This window comes from Phaethon lepturus, unplaced genomic scaffold (genome assembly GCF_000687285.1).
Source record: "Phaethon lepturus isolate BGI_N335 unplaced genomic scaffold, ASM68728v1 scaffold12707, whole genome shotgun sequence".
In the NCBI taxonomy this organism is placed as follows: Eukaryota; Metazoa; Chordata; class Aves; order Phaethontiformes; family Phaethontidae; genus Phaethon; species Phaethon lepturus.
Window position 1 is genome coordinate 601 of NW_010551197.1, and position 21,659 is coordinate 22,259.

At 39.4% G+C, this 21,659-nt stretch overlaps 1 protein-coding gene across 1 annotated transcript; it reads right to left on the reverse strand.

Moving 5' to 3' along the window:
* Positions 1 to 1,708: 1,708 nt before the first annotated feature.
* Positions 1,709 to 21,579, reverse strand: LOC104613584 (chromosome unknown open reading frame, human C6orf165). The gene is made up of 12 exons (XM_010290834.1): positions 21,472 to 21,579; positions 19,726 to 19,809; positions 19,284 to 19,374; positions 18,048 to 18,236; positions 17,623 to 17,781; positions 15,074 to 15,282; positions 14,123 to 14,242; positions 11,434 to 11,632; positions 10,625 to 10,762; positions 7,125 to 7,318; positions 4,920 to 5,063; positions 1,709 to 1,939 (listed from the first exon to the last, which is right to left on the reverse strand). Exons 1-12 carry the CDS (start codon positions 21,577 to 21,579, stop codon positions 1,709 to 1,711), a joined length of 1,866 nt encoding a protein of 621 aa, XP_010289136.1.
* Positions 21,580 to 21,659: the final 80 nt, after the last annotated feature.

Below are 21,659 nucleotides of genomic sequence, written 5' to 3' on the forward strand. Positions count from 1 at the left end.
GAGATGCAGATCACCGTTGTATTCCCCAGTATTTTGCAACACTGCAGCACCTTCCCCAAATGGAAAAGAAAAGAGTAAGTGGGATAAAAGGGATGGTCACTCATCAGTTTTCTTTTAAATGAATGTTTTTATTTATTCTTAAAATACTTTGTTGGTTCAGGGTAAGAACTTTAACATAAAAGGTTCAAAGCAAATTATGATAAAAATACATGGAGATGACAGCAACAAAAAGTATTCCATTAAGCAGCAGCAGGGTGTTGTCACTGAATAAAAAAAAGCTGCAGCTGGTAACAGCATTCACGTTTTTATTAATAAATCTAAAAATCGGTGCCAGCTCATCGTTGAAAAACATGGAGGAGCAGCACATCTGGCTGCTATGGATTAATTGTTTACCAAAGAGAGAAATCAGCTGGTAGAAACGGCTTTAACTTCTTTCTGTGCTCCTCTCCTGGTCCTTTTTTGTGTTGTGCCTTATGGATTTGTCCCTGTTGTGTAACTGTAAAAAGTGAAGCCTTGGAGGCAGCTAAACAGAAAGAGAATGCTGCCCTGCACAATGGCACAGAAAAATCACCCCAGCACCTTGAATCTTCGAGCCTTTATTATCACAAGCTTGCCCTACAATGACCCAGGAAACCACGCTGCACCTGACCAAAAAAGAGACTGAGAAACCTTAGCACACCTTGTGCGATCACACCTGCACATCTGGACATTTCGCAGACAGCAACTTGTGGAGCTCGTTCTTGTTGTGAAAGTATCTCTGTTTTAAAGTGCTCCCTACTTCCACTTGAGAAGCTGTTTCATTTTAAAACTCAAATGATTCAGGTTTTCATAAACAGAAATAATAGCTGTAGTTGTGTTGATCAGACCTAGCACATGTTTTCCTGCCACAATGAAATGAAGATAAAAACCTTCTCCTGTTGTGCTTTAGTTTTTCAAACACGAGTTAAACAGCTTTTGAAAAGGTGCTCCAAAGTCAAGTTCCTCTGGCTTCCTGTGTGCTCAACCAGCACCCTGTTTAGCCAAGGAATACGGAAGGTACTAGAGACCTAAAAGGCTCGAGCCAGAGCCATCCAAGAGCAATTCCCTCCTCTCGACCTCCAGGCCTTGGCCCACCCTCGTAATGCCTGTTGCCCTGCAAAGACACTTGGGATAATGACAGCGCAAATGGGCAGGCCCAGGGACCTAGACGGATTTCATTCTGCTGGTTTTACCTTCTTGATGATTCTGCTCGAAGGGTGGAGCTGGGACATTTGGGAGACTCTCTTGGGATTGGGTTTTTTTCATGCCAATGGGAATTATGCCTCTGTAAGAGCTGCAGCATTGGCCCCATATCTCATAAAAGCTGTTTGTCTTACATTATACTTTCCATGGACCAAAGGCATGGCTCTTAACGACAGTGTTTCAGCAAGCACTATATTAAAACCTCAAGAAAATCCCACAACACACACTACACATTTAAATGTTAGTTTAAGTTAAGGGCTTTGGGAACATCTTGATTCTAAATCGCTGTTTAAAATATGGGTGCTTCAGGCTTATCATTTCTATCACTTCATGCCAGTCAGCAGCCCCAACAGATTAAGATAAATGAAAGAAATCAACTGCTCCTGGAACCAAAAGACACAGTAAAATCTTTTGTCTCTTAATTCAAATATACGCAGGGATTTTTCTATATACATTCAATATATATTTTTAGGTTTCTCATTTTCACTTAGGTTTCATCTACTGCTCTTGTTAAGTCTACTTTGACCATATGAGTACCAGGCAATGATCCTCCTCGGAGACCTTCCAAGAAAATCTGTGGTCTGGGTACATTGCTCGAGTCGTCACGTTTAGTCTGGGTGCTGACATCTTTTGGCAGGTACACTTGGGTGGAGTTCTCTCTTCTCATATGGCTCAGATCAGTCTGCATGGCACGAGTTAATTTGCGGCGCAAATTGGCCTAAAGACACAAAAAAAATCAGATTAAACAACATGTTGTTTGAGCATTTTAGCATGAGTTGAGTGTATACATAGGTGCATTTGTGTGTTTTAGATCTATGCGCTTCAGAGACCTGGAACCCGGCCCACGTCACCCTACTGTCAATACATGGTTGCAGCTGTGATTTGAGAACTCCTGAACTAACTGGATGGGTGAACAGCATTGTATGTAGCCCACAAAATTTTAAGTCAGCCTCTTGCTTCTTTTTTATTTTCCTTTGGTCACTCTCCTTCAAATTTTGCTAAATGCTGAAGCCTTTGTTTTGTTAGAATAAAATGTTGTTTTCATGGTAAGCTCTTCCAGTGCTTCAAATTAATTTCAGCCTGAAAGAACACTGAATGTGATGGCAGGTGGATAAATCTCTTTGGGCACCTGCAACCTAAAATAAGTTTGAAGATCCTGAATATTGCGGATAACCCAACTACACTACTGTCTGGTTTCTACCAAATGTGATGAGGTTTGGGGGTTGGTGTCACAAAGTATCAGATAAAAGAGAAAAAATGCCTTCTTTCAAGACATTGCTCATTAACCCCTTGGCAAGGGTCAAAGGTTAAGGTAGTTTATGATTAAAACTCTTGTTTAATCAGAGAAACTGCTGTAGATACAACAACAAAACTACTTCTCACAAAGTGTTAATATTACAAAGTCAGCACTTGAAACAACAAAATGTTCCTTACTCGAATGAGCCTTCTATGTCAGCAATGATGTAAAAGACTGCAAATCATATGACATAATACTGTCATTGAAATATACAAAATCCAGTCCCATGTGGTGCGTAAGTGAGAAGGTCCCTGGAGTCCAGTCCAGTCGGCGGAGACTGGAGCCGGTGGAAGCTGGAGAGTGCTTAAGTTGGCCAAATTCGGTGTTCATATCAGGGTGAGCTAAAATATTCTCCAAACTCCACTAGCTAGTCTCTCGCAACTGGGATGGAAGTTGAAGCACCTCTACGTAGACACATTTTGGTATCTTAATCTACAACTGAATCTTATGCACAGTGTCATCATGGAAAATACAGAAAAGAACAATAAGAAACTTACAGAAGAGAGGGCATGGAAAGAAAGACAAGGGTTTTGCTGACAAAACAGGAGCGGGCAGGTACTGAAGGTACAGGAGGTACTGTTTCTCTGTAAAGTTTATCCCTCCTGAGAACTGAATGTATGCTATTGCAAAGGAACTATGCTTGCACAGAGAAAGAAACTTCTAACTATTCTATTGTTCTAACATTGAACAGGTGTTCTAACAGTATCATATTTTAGCGATTCATATCACTACAAGTTTTCTGGGTAAGTATGAACAACAGAAAAAAAACACCCAAGGCATCTGAGCTTACCCTCTAACAAAACCCACAAATATGTCTGATGCTCCCCTAAAAATATCAAATTCACAGATGCATTGGTAAGCTATTTCTGTTTAGTACTTTGATTCTAAATGTTGTATCACCTCCATATTACAAATTCAGCATAGTCACTGCAGACAAGACGCTTTTGCATGCATCTGGGATTTTTTGTTTCAACTCAGCATCACTAATCTCCCGTATGGACAGCTGAGGCTAAAACACCCCTCATACTTTAAAGTACTTTCACTAAATATTTCAAACTAACAGGCTACAAATTTGCCTGTGAATGGTCTTATGCTCAGCTATTGGAAAACATCCACCTTTGTTTATATTAAAGATAAACCACTGACCACATCTTACATTTATTTATGTACTTTTGTCCAATACAGAAGCAAAGGAGGCTTTTAGCTAGGCCTCTTATAAACCTAATTGGCTTCTTTATATGCCTCAGTAACAGCTATTACTTAGAATCCTTTATAAGCCAGTTAATACTGGCAAGACTTCTCAGTCCAAAATTTTGGTTTCCTTTTATAATGCTGGAGATTTCATGGTAACAAGAACACAAAGGAAATAGGCTGCACAGCAGGGCACAGGCCTCCATAGTGCATCTGTTCACAGAAAAAAAAAAACAACCTTGTAGTATTCTGTGTCTAGTTGGTATTGGTAATGGCAATATTCCCTGTGCTCACCAGTTCATTTTGATTGAATTGTGAAAATCCGGTGCTATATCTCAACAACTGCATGTGCTGGCAAACCCTGGAAAGCAGCTTTTAAAATATATTTACTGTTACTTTAAAAGCTTTTATATATGCGGTCAATCTTCTGTGGACAGACTGTGCTTTCCAGTCCATCAGAAAATCATCATCACAGTATAACAAACATTTCCTCTGGCTTATATAAACACCAGAAAACCTACTTGCTCTGTTTCTTACCTCTCCATTTTTATTTTTTTTTAAAAAGCAGGGTTGGTTTTAGCAAACATGAATGATCAGGATAAAGTGAAAAGTATTTCACTGTGCGAAAAAAAAAGCACCTCATGTTTCGATACCTTTCAAAGATAAGTTAGCTCAAAGAAAGCTTCTGCAGGGTGAAATACATCCAAAGGTATTTCTAACCATTCTGTCTACCAGTTACTACATTTTTCCTCCTCCTTCTTGATGGTGATGAATATTAATCAAAATTCCTCAACTTGCAATAAAGTTTTGCCTGACCCAAACCTTTCTGTAACCTTTTTTTTCAAAGAAAGTATATATAGCAATATCTTCAACCTGTTAAATTTATTTGAGTGTAGAGAAACAGCTTTAAAATTCAATGCTAATCAGCAAACTCTTATTACTTAAAGAAGGGAACTAAAAAATTTGGAATGAATAGACTTAGCAGTGGAAGCACTGCTCAGAAAACTGGGGAAAAATACAGAAAAAGTGGGAGGATAAGAAAGTCTAGAAATAAGGACAGAAAATACCTGGATAAAAATATTGAGCCAGTTGTAACAAAGTATGCATCTTTGAATAAGGTTAGATTTACATTGCAAGGAACAAAACTTTACAATAATTTATTCTGAACTTCATTATCCAGTGATGAAAATCTGGTAATAACAATACAAACCAATTTTATAGCTTTTCTTCTCAGTTCCCATTCATTCCATTCATAGGATGTCACAATAGTTGGAGGCAAGATATGAGTATCAGTCTGAGTACTGCTGTCACACTTTGTGGTTGGCTTCATCAAATATTTGTCTGCATTTTTGGCCTGGATAAAAAAAAACATACGAAACCAAGCAAGACATTAATGAGAAGACTACAGACATCTAAGAAAAATAGCATATGGATATGCTACTTTTTAAAAGCATTTAGAAACCTGCACACCACAAATGGATAATGATTTTTACATTCAACAATACTTTTGTTTGCCCTGTCCCTGCTAAAAAGAAGAAACCATTAAGTATTTGCTGTATTTAATTTCTGATAGAAACCCCTTTAAGCAGAGGCCACAGCTGAATTTCAGACTCCCATGTCCCGAGAGAGCGCTTAATCACTGGATTTTGGTAAAAAGAGATCCCACCACCACCAGTGTTTTATGATGCAGGCACCTCAGTTTATGTTTATGAATGGACTAAAAATCACAAGTCATAGTTGGGAGAAGTGGTTACATCTCTGTCAGAGCCAGGATATAAACTGTATCTTTCTAACAAAGGGCCAGTTCAAAACTACCCTCATTCCATTGCTAGGGACCTAGAATTCACAATGTATCACAGAGAACTTCTGTGAATCCAAATCAGCTCTTTGGATTTCACATGGTAGCACTGTTGTATTCATTATTAATGAGTTCCCTTTCATTTTGTAAGATATCTCATAATTCCAGATACCACTACACCCTCATCCAGCATATACTGATGAACTGCTGAGCTAAAGCTCCAGTTAATATGGTATCTGGCTTATCTTCCATTGCATTTATTTACTGCCCCTTTAAGCAACTTCTGCAAAAATGAGGAAAAGAAACAACAGATATGGGATCTTCCTAGGCCAAGGATGAGCACATTTTATGGAGATCTGTGATGAGCAGTATCCCTCAGGGGTCCGTACTGGGACCAGTACTGCTTAATATCTTCATCAATGACATACACAATGAGATGGAGTGCACCCTCAGCAAGTTTGCAGATGACACCAAGCTGAGTGGTGCGGTTGACACACCTGAGGGACGGGATGCCAGCCAGAGGGACCTGGACAAGCTCAAGGCATGGGCCCATGTGAACCTCATGAGGTCCAACAAGGCCAAGTGCAGGGTCCTGCACCCGGGTTGGGGCAACCCCTGGTATCAATACAGGCTGGGGGATGAAGGGATTGAGAGCAGCCCTGCCCAGAAGGACTTGGGGGATATGTATGAAGGACTTTTCATACTGGTGGATGAAAAGCTGGACGTGAGCCGGCAATGTGTGCTCGCAGCCCAGAAGGCCAACTGGCTCCTGGGCTGCATCCCAAGCAGCGTGGCCAGCAGGTCGAGGGAGGGGATTCTGCCCCTCTACTTTGCTCTGGTGAGACCCTACCTGGAGTCCTGCGTCCAGCTCTGGAGCCCTCAGCACAGGAAAGACATGGACTTGTTGCAGAAGGTCCAGAGGAGGACCACAAAAATGATCAGAGGGATGGAACCCCTCTCCTGTGAGGACAGGCTGAGAGAGTTGGGGTTGTTCAGCCTGGAGAAGAGAAAGCTCCAGGGAGAACTTATTGCAGCCCTCCAGTACTTAAAGGTGGCTTCTAAGAAAGATGGGGACAGAGCTTTTAGCAGGGCCCATAGCAACAGGACAAGGGGTGATGGTTTTAAACTGAAGCAGGGTAGGTTTAGACTAGGTATAAAGAAGAAACTTTTCACACCGAGGGTGATGAAACACAGGCACAGGTTGCCCAGAGAGGTGGTAGATGCCCCAACCCTGGCAACATTCAAGGTCAGGCTGGACAGGGCTCTGAGCAACTTGATCTAGTTGAAGATGTCCCTGCTCATTGCAGGGGGATTGGACTAGATGGCCTTTAAAGGTCCCTTCCAACACAGACTATTCTGTGATTCTATTGCTGCCCCAATCCTTTGGCTCTACGTATTCTCCTATGAAGAGATAAGGCAAGAACAACATTATGGGAAAATGTTTCTTATCAACACCCAGAAGACCTGGAAATATTGGACCTTCAGACATTCTGTAGGATAGGCAGGTGATTATACTTCTTTTCTAAAGATGGGTTTCATCTGTTCTCTATATTCTAAAAAGGACAGACCAACCAGTGACCCAACAGCTGCTCAGCAGGAGGCATGGGCAATGTGTACCTGTGCATACGGAGCAAGGTATTCAAACTGATGATGAAGCTCAAGCAGCTGAATTAGCTCTGCATGTTCTTTTGCTTTTTCCACATTCAGCTGAATGAACTTATCTGGATCTTGAGCAAAGATGTATGCAGCTTCTTTAGAACTGAAAACATAACATCTCTCCTTGTGCTTCAAAATTCCAATAGCAGGATTTCCTAAAAGAACCCACAATACAAACCCCACAAAATAAAATAATGAACAGTATGATATCCAATAGAAAAGACATTTGTAATCAAGATTCTGTGTTTCTGTCAGATCAGTTTCACTTCCTTTTTTCTGCGATCAGAATAAATCCCTGAAAGTAAGCTTTTTAAATACAGAAAATTCTATTTCGGTAGGTCAGTACAACTGCTTTTGATAGGTTCACATCCAGCATGCCTTAGTGCATGTCTGTCAGTAAAACAACAGATAAAACAGCTATGGCAAAGGCATAAGAAAACAGCCCATATGCAGAAATGATATTTCCCCTATAATCTCCAGCAAATATTTGATTGCAGATCAGCAGTCCACTTATACCAAAGGGCGTAACACTGAAATTAACTGAGGAAGCAGATGAAGCAGCTGAGAAGCTGGACAATAAATTAACAGATAAAATGAAATGTCAATCAAGGCCAAATAACTTGCATAAAAAAAACACAAATTGAGCTCAAGGACAATGGCAGGCTCTGCTTCAGCTGTCACTGCCCAGGAAAGACCTAGAATCATCATAGACAGTGTCTTGAAAGTATTAAATGGCACTACTCAGTGGTGATCAAAAAAACGAAAAGAATGACAAGAATCATTAGGATGCAAACAGAGGGGGAGGGAAAAACCAACGTTATAACAACCTATATGCTACATTTATAATACTACATTTTATTCCAACACAACAGAAGAAGAAAAAGTAAAATGAAGGGAGTTGGGAGTTATCAGAGGCTTGGAATACCTTTCACTGAAGGAGAGGTTAAAGAAAGAAGCCTCTAGAGCATTAAAAAGAAGCAACTGAAAAGAAATAATATGATACAGGGTTATAAAACCATCAATTGTGTGCAATATAAAATTACTCTTTGCTAATTTTCCTAATAGAAAGACTATCAGGTCTTTGATGAAATTATCAAGCCAGAGCTTAAAACCATCTCAAAAAGAGGTACCTTTTCATAGTATATATAATTATAATTGTGGGACTCCTGGCAGTAAGAATATCCCATGGCAAACTCTAAATGGATTCAAAAAGCAATTACATAAATGAAAAACGTCTATTGAGGATTATTCAACAAAAGAGTACAGACACAATATTTATCTGAGGAAATCCCATAACCACTAACTGCTAGAACAGGGAAGGATATAATTAAGGAAGAATCATTCCTACTTCATTTCTCATAACCTTCAAGTGTTCATGACTGACCACATCCAGAAATTGGATACAGGGCTAGAGAGACCTTCAGTCCAACCCAGGGCAGCTGTTCTCATATGCAATACTAAGTAAGTATAAGTAATTTCCATTGCCATTAAAATATCTATTTTTTAATAGTCAAGTAATGGCAATATTTTCCTCACAACCTCCTGTAGGTTTAAAAAAATTCTATACAGATAGGCTCTATAAAGGATAGGAGACAGAAACCATTAACTGATGGGGTAGCTGAAATAAGGCTTGCTTTCATGACAAATGACCCTGGATCCAAAAAATTTCCTATGATTAGTTGACTTAATCAAGTGCACTTCTGCATTCTTTTCAAAGATTTTTGGTACTTTATAACCACTGTTTATAAATACATATGATGTAGGCATGAATGAGTCTGTTTGCAACAGACATAGACAAAATAGAAGGAATGACCATTTTCCTATGCCTGTATTAAAACACATTAACAGCAGTAAAGAGACCTGCATTCAGCTACAGTGTACGTTATACAGATGCACATACAGCAGGAGGAAACATTTATCCATCCCATCTTGTTTCTGCCTCTGCTTGCTCATGCCTGCTTTCCCTTGAAGCCTTCTATTAAGGACAGTTTATTTGGATATTTTAAAAAGCAGAATACTTTTAACAAGGGAAGTAAGTTATCTGTGGTGAAAAGCTCCGTATCCTGGGCTGCATCCAAACCAGCGTGGCCAGCAGGTCGAGGGAGGTGATTCTGCCCCTCTACTCCGCTCTGGTGAGACCCCACCTGGAGTCCTGCGTCCAGCTCTGGAGCCCTCAGCACAGGAAAAACATCGACCTGTTGCAGAAGGTCCAGAGGAGGACCACAAAAATGATCAGAGGGATGGAACACCTCTCCTGTGAGGACAGGCTGAGTCAGTTGGGGTTGTTCAGTCTGGAGAAGAGAAGGGTCCAGGGAGACCTTATTGCAGCCTCCCAGTACTTACAGGGGGCTTCTAAGAAAGATGGGGACAGAGTTTTTAGCAGGGCCTGTAGCAACAGGACAAGGGATAACGGTTTTAAACTAAAAGAGGGCAGATTTCAACTAGATAAAAGGAAGAAATTTTTCACACTGAGGGTGATGAAACACAGGCACAGGTTGCCCAGAGAGGTGGTAGATGCCCCATCCCTGGCAACATCCCAGGTCAGGTAGGACGGGGCTCTGAGCAACCTGGTCTAGTTCAAGATGTCCTTGCTCACTGCAGGGGGGTTGGACAAGATGGCCTTTAAAGGTCCCTTCCAACCCAGACTATTCTGTGATTCTGTGAAAGTTACAAACATGAAAATACAGTACTCCAGCTTTGACGTAAGAGGATGCATTCAGAATATGTCTTTACATTTTCACTACTTGTGTACAGATAAAGTAAGGAAAAGACCTAACTATTATAGGAGTCACTTCCTAGTTCAAACGGAATCCATTGTATAGCATTAGTAAAAAGCCTTGGGCCGCAAGCAGTGAACTTTCACCTATATACTGATGAACTTACACTGAACTCTGACTTAGTTACATGAGGGAATGCCCCAAAACTAGTGTAAATTAGAAAGGTAAGATAGCCACATCCATCAGCAGAAGTTGCCTCCTCGAGAAAAGAAAAAGAACAGCCCACCTGGAGAGAGTAAAAGGATCCAATGAGGAACAAGGAGACCCCAGACCCAAATACTACTATTGGATCAAACCGGCTCGCACGGCTAGTGGAACTTAACCTATATGGGTGTAATTGCCCAGAGATTCCTTTGTTCGGGGTCCCTGTCTGGAGGCACCCAGCTTGAGCTGTTCTTCACCGCTGTACCACTTAATAAATGCGTCTGGCATACGTCATGTTGGAGATTCTGCTTCAGGAAACCTAATGTGGAGCCTGAGGGCAGAAGAAACGCTCGAGAGAGTGTGTGTATGCCAGGAGTCAAAAGTGGCACCTGTCAGCTCACTGGAGTCGCCTGCTGCTAAGGGACTCCAGTCCTAGCAGTTAAAATCTTGGCGGTGTGTGTGTGACTCCTTGATCAGTGTATGCCTATGCTCAGGGGTAGGCACTTCTCCCTTCTCCCTTAACACAACTACCAAGCATACCTGGGAGGGTGAGGCCTTTCACACCGATCGCATGTGCACAGAAACCACGGTACTGGATTAGCAACTGATCAAAATTATCAGTAGTCTCTGGAAAAAGCCATTCTTGGTTCTTGAAATCAGAAACATTCACTCTCGTTCCTAAGAAAAGGTTTAACAAAGGAAGGAGTTCAGTAACAAAACATCAGCTGTTTAAAACATAATAATGTTACAAGATGACCTGCAGTGCCCAAATCCCAAAAGCCAAACCTTGGCCCTGCTTTAGGAGAGATCCTACTGAAAAATCAGTCCTGCAGGAGCCTTCTTTAGTAGCATTAGTTTTCTCTGGAAACACGGGACAACAACAGGAAGGTAATTCTTCTGCTTTGTTTTCACCCACTCACCATTACAAATTCCCTGGAGTACAACTTGGTTACTAGGGATACCATCTTACAAACAAATACTTGTAGTAACCAAAGCATCATTAAACTAGCTTTTTTATTCCCCCTCCATTTCAGAAACTCCAAAAGGTATAAAAAGATATAAACAAACTTAAGAAATACAAAAAAAAGTAGAGATATTCTTCTCTGATCATTCTGCCATATTTATAAGGTATGTTTGTATCTAGTAGCTATATTTTAATTTTATGTATAAAAATAAAAGTCCAAATTACATTACATGAAAAATAAATCCACACACTACAAGACTCATTTTAATTTGCTGTGCAAATTCTGATTATTAAAAAAATCAATGTGTAGCACCTCTGTATAAAATTCAAACCACAAAATCTTGGAAAATGAAGGAAAACAAAAAAAAGTAGTAACTTTCAGTACCCATGGTTTCTCTTATCCTTTCCTCATCACTTTTCACAGTCACTCCTTCCAGAAGAGATGTTAGCACTTCCTCAGGAAAAAGCTGTGCTTGGATTAACGAGAACTGTTGCAGATTGTTAGTCATGTTTGTGAGGAAGTTTAGCAGTAGTACCTCATCCTGAAAGCCGGTCCAGAGGTTAGAAAGTGCAACAAAGAAAGGCTGGAAAATAAAGAAAATTATCTGAAATCCAGATCAGTTTATGTCTGCAACATAACCCACGTGCTGTGCACAACAATCCCTGCTATGAACTACGTGGGGCTGATCTCCAAGGCCTTCAGCCCCCAGAAATTTCAGGGGAACTCCTGGGATTTGTAAGAGGAGCTCCCATCACGTATGCCCAAAGCGCGTACATCCAGCATGTAGGCCCATCGGCCAGAATGGTACTTTTCTACATTTTACCCCAAAGCCTTTCCCAAATTCGTTACTCTGAGACCGTGCTTGGAATTGAGTACTTCACTGAATACAGTTTTATAGTTGAAAATAAGGTGTAGAGGAATAAGAAGGACCAGAAGAAATGCACCTGTTGAACTACCAGATGAAGTAAACCCACACCTATATGTACAAACTATCAGGTTGTGTTATTTTGTCTGCCTTGCTTCCAAGAGTGACTTGATACCACAGCCCCCAGGCCATCATGTGCGTCAAATTAATGGGGTGCAAGCCTCTTCAGAGTGGTACGGGGTTCAGGACAAAGCTGGAAGCTGCCATTCCCAGCAGTGATGCGCACATACAGGTGCTCACACAGATAGAAGCAGCCTACGAGCTTTGAGTATAAATGCTGATTTCAGTGACAGTGACATAAGATGTGCACTGTTACATCAAAGCACACAGGGCGTTTACGGGAAGAGATCCAACAAATCTGAAATGTACGCTAACAACATTCTATTTTATGCATATTAACAACATTATTATAAGAACAGCCTACAGAGTCATCTCTGGAATTCATCTGCATCAGTAACACTGTGGAAATGTTATGGTTACAAAAATGGAAGAAACTAAAAGAAGGGCAGCAACATCAAAATCATTCTTACTAGAATAAACAAAGAATACTAATGAAATCTGCCATGGTTCTTGAAACAAATGTTTATGACATATACATAGGCCTTATCCTACGGTTTTTAAATGGCGGAATGTCCTGCTTCTGTACATTCCTGCAGGATCCAGCCTCTCAGGAACTAGCCAAAACGAAGAAAAACTATTTAAATGGTGCTGTAATAGGAAAATCTCTACCTGCAAAAGACCTGAAATCGAAAGACATTACATATTCTTTCAGCAGAGAAGAAAAAACAAATAACCAACCTGAAGAGAGAAGAAAAACTAGGAAGGAAGCAGACAACAGCAGACAGCTTCTAAGGAAAAGGGTAACATGTACATCAGCCACTTAAGACCCACAAAGAAGACAAAAACTGCTTTGAGCAGCTGGAAGAGAGGGGAAAATGTTCTCCAAAGAAGAACATCTGGTTTATAAAATCACAAGCACACATAAACTGAAGTGTCAGATCGCATCTGAGGTGTACCTCAGTCAAAGTGCCCTTCCTGTGAGTTTCCAGCTCAGATGCCTTTACGGGAAGTGTGAAAAATAGTCCTGAGTAGGCGATTAGGGCATGATCTTCATTTCTCCCTCCTCCACATTAGACTTTATTTTGCTTTCTTATTATTTGTTTAGAAGGATGAAATATAACCTAACATATGTATGAACTGCATGCTAGTTCAGCAGCTAACCACAAAGAATTAAAATGATAGACATACCATACAAAATAATGAGCTCTTTCATAAAAAGCAAATTAAATGAAGGTGTTTTTTGACATTTCTCTCCCATTTCCATCATGCCATCATAATAATCCCAGGTTTTCACAGGGTCATCAAGCACCCCCCTTCACAACACTTGCAGTTGGCATCACTCATTCCCTCCTCCTCCAACGCCTCCCTCCCATGTCCTGTAGCTCCCCAACTAAGGGTGAAACACTACAGAACATCGACAGCGCAGAAGTACGTGGCTGCACACAAGCCAGCAGGTAACTGTGGCATTCCCATTTCAAACTTGATCTCAGGAGGGCTCCAACTGTGTCTCTCTAGTTGCTTGTTTTTCACAAAACTTGCAGAAAATAACATATTTTGAGATCTCCAGACTGACAAATTTGACTAAAACCGGCCAGCAGGTTCCAAAGCTATTGGGAGGGACAAAGAGGCTGAAACTCCCATCACAGAAACTTGATTTCTTTAGAATTCTTTAGTCATACTGTAATTACACGAATTGCTATATCTGAAGGGACTTTAAAAGAATCACACTCTGATGTGCTCTTATCTGTCATCATCATGTTCTTGCTGTTTCTGCAAGGAACAGGAGACAATATTTACCCAAAACCGGAAAATATCACTGTAAATCTACAAATACTGACAAATGACTCAAGACACTTAGAGTAAAATACCATTTAACTCCTTCTCTCCCTTTTTGTACCTTGCTTTTCTTTTACGTTGAGATCAAGTCTTTTAGTTTAGTTGCCCCTTCAAAAATCACAGATGCTGTTATAATAGAGGGAAAATAATGTAGCCTTTTTCTTAACACAAACTATGCAAAAAATACCAGCAAATTACTTTAGTAATTTTTTATAATTAAGAAGAAATAGGTTTTCCATTCAAAATACTTACAAAAACTTCTTTGGTATCTATGGAAAACTTATCTTGCACTGTGTTTTTCAACTGCTCCATTGTTGCTGCAAACTGCACATTCATCTTTTCAACTTCTTGAGCACTTGTAATTGCATCAGACTGGAAAGAGAACTTACTTCAGGGAAGAAATATGACAGTCAAAAAATCACGTATTTAGTAATAAGTATTGACTTGGATCTCTTCACTCAACTGTTTTCCGACAACTGTTTTAAGGAAAGAAATGCACTCTAACTTTCCACAAAATACATTTTTCCTTAAGTGTTCAGGTATAAAACCAGGTGCTTCTCTCAAACATATACTAGTAATTTTTATAGAAAAATTCTACATTTTTACAATTAAGAGAACTGAAAAAAAAAATTAAAAGACAACTATTTTTCCAAGCTTTATGATATACAGGAAAGACGAACAAAACCCTGCAGTTTCTCAAAAGATTAATAAAAAGGTCTTCATAAATGAAAGAAGTTTAAAGAATTTAAAAATTCTTCAAAGACTTCTGATGACTCCATATGTGTTGGGGATGTCTGCAGACTAAACTTGAGATGATTTATGGATTGAACAAGAAGATTTTTTCTCTCATGCCTTTTGGGGCAGAGTGAGTATTAGCAAACAAGAAAGAAGTCCTACTTTTTAAGCCTTTGGTTAATGAAATTATACCAAAAAAAAGAAACCTCCAGAAATTAAATGGAAGCACAGTCACACTGCAGCAAACAATTAATCCGTTTTGTCTTCTACCTGACAGTAGCCAAATCCAGCAAGTTACGTACGAAGTTCAGTATGAGGGATGATGTAGGTTCTCAAAATATAGAGATAAAATTTATTTCATTTATTTCTGAATAAGTTTTGTTGAATTTCTGTCCTGTACAAGTACATAATTTGAATACATTCCATCTGCAGTAAAAACCAACAGGATATAACATGATGGTATCTCACCAGAAGTATGCAAAGGAAGGTCTCATATTGTCTCACATTGAACAGCGCTTCTTTTAACTTAAAAGAACTAAGCTGCGTGTATCTGTGTAGGTCTTCCTGCATGGATTCCAGCAGAGCTGTGTACTGGTGAGCTAGCATATGGCAAGTGTTAAGACCTTCATCAACAGTCCGTGTAGCTGACGGAATGGCTTCATTCAGAATGGCTGGCACTATTTGTATAGAATAAATGAGACACACATATAAAAAGAATTATTTAAATCATTAGCAAATGGTTAAAGTGCAGTATTTGAGCAATAATATGTCTTCCAATAACATTCTGATTTCTAAATTTTGTTCTTATATACATGCATTCCCAAATACTTGCGTACTAGATTCAACCACTGTATTTACTACTCAAGTGATTCCAAAAGTCAGAATTACAGCTGTGGAAATATCACAGTCAAGTCAAGGACTGTGAGAAAACTTGCTTTATAGTAGATGCAGTTGTTACTACTGACATGGGTTTCCTGAGAGACTTTAGGCAATCTGCACAATTTTCAATTCTCAGTTTCCTGATTCGTGAAATACTAGTAATAATAACAGGCCTCCCATTACCTGGGCACTTTGAGATCTAACAATGCTCTAAGAATGAGTCAAAGATTCTGACTGAAACCAGAAGATAGATACTACATGAAAAAATATGCCTATGCAGTTACTAAAATTCACCATTAGTACTCAAAACCCCACAAATTCCCCCAAATGGCACAGGTCACTAAAACGTATTTTAGCTGATACAAAATATACTATAAATAATATTTTTTTCCTTAAAATTTCATTATTGAAAACAGACAATCATTACACTGGATGTTTTGATATGTTTCGTTATTTAAGCAGACACCTATGCAACGAAATAGGAGAAGAAGGCCTAGCCACTTTCTTTAAGTGCACAATACAGCTCTTTGTTGCGTGTGTTGAAATTTTATTGCTAGCAACATCGGCAAGCAGCAGTGCAGTAATTAGGCTTGAGGTATGTCTACTCAAAGCCCTGTGAGCACAGAAAGGCTAGATTTAATAAAGCTAGAATGGGAAGTAAATTTGCACAGGTATTACAAGCGGTCTAACCACAGGTGGAGAAAGCTTAGCACTTGGCTGATTTACTTTTCTGGAAGCAGGGTAAAAAGCCAAGGCGGAGCCCTGCCCCAGCATGACTGCTGCTAACACTTAAATGAAGGCTTTAGCGGTCTAACTGCTGGCCTTAGGCATAAGGACATCCATTTTATCTTGTGACCTAAGAGCATTCATGCTCTGTTTTCTCCACCTATTCAAAAGTGATATGCAAACAGGTCAGTGCAAAGAAGTCTGCATTATAGTAAGCTAACAAATGTAACACGATTAGCAATCCTATCATCTATTTTAATTGATTACAAACCCCACAGATATTATAGTGACAAAGACCCAATATGTTCTAAATCATGTAAAACCACAATAACGGAATGTTCCCTCATGCTGTAACCCAGGCCCAGTGAACCTAAAATAGAGCCAGCCACAACACAGAAAGGTGGCATTTGTGAGGAAGCTTATATTATAAAAACAGAAAACCAACAGTGCCTTGCTTATCACATGGGGAAAAAAATTATCACCAAAATCTAGAAAGTTGCTTACTTCTTTCTCTGATGTGGTAGGTATATGTTTTTCCTACTTATACCACTTTACTTAAAATATCGTCTAGCTAAGCGAGTGCTTTGCTTTCCAATACAGCACAATTTTCGTATCAGGAGAAGTATGTGATGTAGCCTTTTTTCCAGAGAATTTGGTCTTTTAAAGTAAAAGGTTTTCCCCTAAGACTGGGCTGCAGACCTTTCTTACAAAGAAGTCTCCACATTGAGCTACAATACTACATGCATATTCACAAAATCATTTCCACTGAGCAGTCATTTATTTGATTATTAATTGTAAACACACCAGAAATAACGTGGCTTTTTGGGAAAATAAGAGGAATAGCAAAGTCTTACCCTACTCTGAATACAGCTTTTGAAAAATTCCAGGATAGCCATTGAAATTTTTTTGCTTATTAAAGAAGCAAAGAATTAAATGCAAAGACTTTTGAGAACATGTTAAGAACCTGAAGAGGTTACTCTAAATTACCAGAATACAGAAAATGCCTCAGCAACTTTTATCACTTATCATCACACATACTCAACAGAAAATTGTAACTGGATTGACAGTGTCCATTCAAGATTTTAATTAACTGCTTTTAAAAGCAAACATTACATATTTAATTCACTTAATGGCAAGGGATCAGGGAACAAGTTATCATAAGGTAAATTAGTGCATGAAACTAATACATATAATCCTTCCACATCAACCACATAGGGCTCCCTCTCAGCTAAAAAGTCGTAGCCTACATGGAAACCTATAACTAAACACCAGATATGTCCTTTTCCCTCAGGTTTACAGACCCTGAGTCAAAGCTGTTTATTTAGAGAGATGGGATATTATTGGAGCCGCTCCAGTGAAGGACAGGAAGAATTAATTGGGAATATACAGCCCAAATGCAGTTGTCTACTTACAGTCATCAATGCTTCTTCCTCCTTTCCTGCACTCCTTGTTGTACAACCGAATTCCAGTGACTAGCATGGCAAGATTTTTCAGCTGTTGCTTTTTGTTCTTCTTACTGAGTGAGATGAAAGTAGTCATATCTGTCTGGGGGAATACACTCTGCAGGGCAGCTAGAAGCGTTGCAAAGGTTGAGAAAACCCTCAATATGAGGCAACAGAAAACAAAATCATTGAACAAGCAAAAATACCCTCTCCTGAATAACTGTAAAAAGTAGGAAATCCATGGCACATCTAGACTTCAGGGCTGAGCAATGACAGTTTGGGTAGTAAGCATTCATCACAGTTTACCACACCTGTATCTAAAGATCAGCAAAGAGAAGGTGAAATTTTATTTTTCAGTAAGAAAAGCCCAGTTTCACAGCTAGGAGTTTACTGACCTGTTACCTCCCTGACAACCTCAATATCTGTTGGGGATCCCAGGCCAGAGCTCAGCAGCATGTAGCTAACGATCTTTCGATACATATCCTCCATTTCTTCTTGCACACGAGGATGACTATCTGTGATATCTCTGGCCACAGGAGCCAGCCTTCCCTCCAGAACACGGTGCTGCTCACCAAGTAATTCATCTAGGAAAGAAGGATTGTTAGAAAATGCGATCTAAATTATTTGGAATTTGGGTTATACATAGGGTGCAATTCATTTCCACACTCAGAGCACCAATTTAAGTTTCTGAGGCACAGATATGTGGAAGAGATGTTCAAGGTACCATACTGGTATAATTAACAACAGTGGAGTTAGTAGAGTCCAGAGAATTACTCAGGCCAAATTAAGCAGCAAGTTTCTGGCTCTCTCGACTCCTGTAAATGCAGTGGGACCTAACACATCCACACATATTTCATACACACCCAAATCTGAACACTACTCAGGATCTCAGAATCTTACTGGACTTTCTGAGCTTACTGAGTCCAGATGACTTTGGAGCAACTTTCTACTTTTGCTAATTTTTTATTTTAATCCATGCTAAGAAGAAAACATATTCATGACCTCCCCACACAGAAATGTTTATTTTTTGTCTACTCTTCTTTTGTGTCTTCTGTGTCCCAGACATCCCTCACTGATTACTGATAACTTCAGATTGAGATCTGAAGTCACAGTTACAGCAGAGACATTCTCCCCATCTCATTTTTCTTCCACATCCCCATTCTAAGACCATATGACGTTACCACTGATAAGACCAAAACATACTTGGTTAAAACTGTAACTGATTGTTCAAGTTTGCTCATCTCAATTAGGGATATCGATAAAACATCAAGTTCTCTTTCAGGTACATGAGTGCAGCTCTGGGTACTGGTTCTCTTTCAGATACACAGGTGCAGATCAAGTTTTTCTTGCCAAAGGCCTAATTGTTCTCAAGCGATCTAATACCTTACATTCAGTAAATCTCTCACACAGGATGAGTTGAGTGTACTCTCAAATCTAACATACAATTTTCCCTGTTATATCCATACTGAAACACCGTACTCCTATACAGTACATTTCTCCAGGATTTTTATTTTGCTTTACCACCAGCAGTCATTTAACAGGAATCATTATTAGCCCTACAGAGATAGATATTAGATCCTAAACTCAGAATCAACTTCTTCTATGAAAACATTTATTTATATTGAAATTACCTCGGTTTGCATAGTTCATATCAAAGTAAACTTGCATCTTAATTGTGCTCAAGGATGGGTTTGTTGTGTCAAGCAGCCTGGTAACACAGAGCTAAGAGAAACAGAGAAGTTAGTTCTTCCTCATCACAGGGGAACGTCTGAACTGACAGTGACTATGCTACATGTTTCACGACGACAGTTGTAGTAGCTACAACAGTAATTGTAGTAGCTCCTTCCCTACCATTCTCTCGACATGCTAGGAACACTATGAAATATAAGGCATTTATTAACATGAGAGAACACATAATCCAGTCTTTAGCTACAGAGCCATGAGAATAAAGTAGCATTAAAAATTTGAAAGTGTTCATATCAAAATAAAATGGCATTTTAGTTACAGGAACAGAGAGCAAACAGTGCTAGAGTCTTAGCTAAGTACTGACTCTCACCATGATGTCAGACTTACCTGGATAAGGTTTTGCACATCTTTTTTTGCAAGGATTTGATCCACATTAAAGTCGTTTCTTGGATCTAAAACAACAGCTTTCACCTAGAGATTGCCAAAAGAAAGCTATTAGTTTATATCTCAGCATATACTCTTTGCAACTAACCTTTTATTTTCTGAAAAATCTCAGATGCCGTCAATATTTCTTTACTATTCTTTTTTTCCATTCAATCTTTTATAATGAAACGAAGTTACTTCATTTCGCACATGTTGCCAGTTTCAATCTTAGTTCTCAGACATAAGTGGAAAAAAAAATCTATTGTGATGCAAACTTTGTAGAGAAATATTTAAATACAGATCCTTTAAAAATGTAATGGAAAAATATTTTTTCTAATTAAAATTTTATAAAAATTCATCATGGATGTTTACAGACTTCTCGGTGTTGTATAAATGTTTACCATTTGGATAAAAAATTCATAGTGTTGTGCATACAGGGAAATATGTGCATGTTTGCAGCTGGTATGCATGCCAGGTAACTTGCCAGCCATATGTGAAAGTTTTTTACCCATTAAAATTTTCATGCTTGATTGAGGAATACTGCTTTTGAGCCCAATGTATTTTTTAAATCCATGGTGTCACCTTTAGGAAAAAAAAAATGGCAGACTAACAGTACTGCTGTGAACCATTTACATTCACATACAAGTTTATCAAAGGCTGATTCTGTTCTTACACCATCAATAAAGAAAGAACCCAGCTCTGTCTTTCTGCAGACACAGATCTGCAGATGCATCCAGACTATATTCTGCAGCAGTGCTGTGTCTCTAAGAGGAGATGCCAAAGTGTATGTTTCTTAGGATACTTATAGCTGTTTACCAAGGACAACACAGGGACTGATTCAATTTCATTTTCAGTTTAAGTGGGATCCAAGCCCGCTCTTTCAAATGTGCAGCCCATCTATACTACCTGGCCCTGCCTAAACAGAAAAACAAACAAAAGAATCCATCACAATGGAGAGAAAAAGTAAATGTCAAAGAATAAATATAGCTGCTGCAGTAAACATTCACCTATGCGAAATGCCTTTTTGTTCATTTATGAAAGAGTGGGAAGAAATGATATTAAAACTTGGGAACACCTGCCATTTTCACTTCCGAAAGAAAAAAAAATGGTTTACCTGCCTGCAGAAAAAAACTAAGGGAGAACTCTCATTTGAAGTTCAAAGAGTTCCCAGGACTCGGTACCTGCGGTCTTTTTCAGGGCCTTATACTCACACAGGTAGCAATGCAGAGGAATGAAATACTTTTTCAGGTTTTTAGGACCCCATACGGATATCACTGAATGTCCCCTTAAAACTTCCCAGTGCGGGCTATCAGAAGCCAAGATCATTCAAAGGAAGAGTCACCACTGAAAGCCTTGGCGGTCGCCATCCCAGTCCGGACAGGCTGCCGTGGAGCTGCCATTTGAAGTTTGATGACTTTTAAGACCGAAGGAAGGATTTATGTCCTCGCTTCACATCATTCAGTCCGAGCAGCGTCAGTCAGCAAACGTGGGGGGGAACTAAGCATGTAAAATTAAGCCCCTACCTCATGAAAACCTTAAAACCGGTTTGAACTGCCAAGCTACCGGCATCCAGGTTTGAAACTTTTGATCTATATGCTATCAACACGTATTTATCTTAATATTTTATGGATCAGAACAGAATTTGAACGTTGAAACATCCAGGCAAAATAATAATAAACCCCCCCCCCCCAACATTTAATGTGTGCTTACCATGAACGCCACCAAGGTTTCAGAAACGGTTTGACCCTGGGCGGCGCATTCTTGCCCAATTTCGCGAATGATTTTCTTGATGACACTTTCGGTCCGGTCAGAAGACATACTGGACAAACAAGACATTAACGGGATTAACGTTTGTTTACGATTCCGGGTGCGTCTTTCAACGTTTCTCCTCAAGAAGC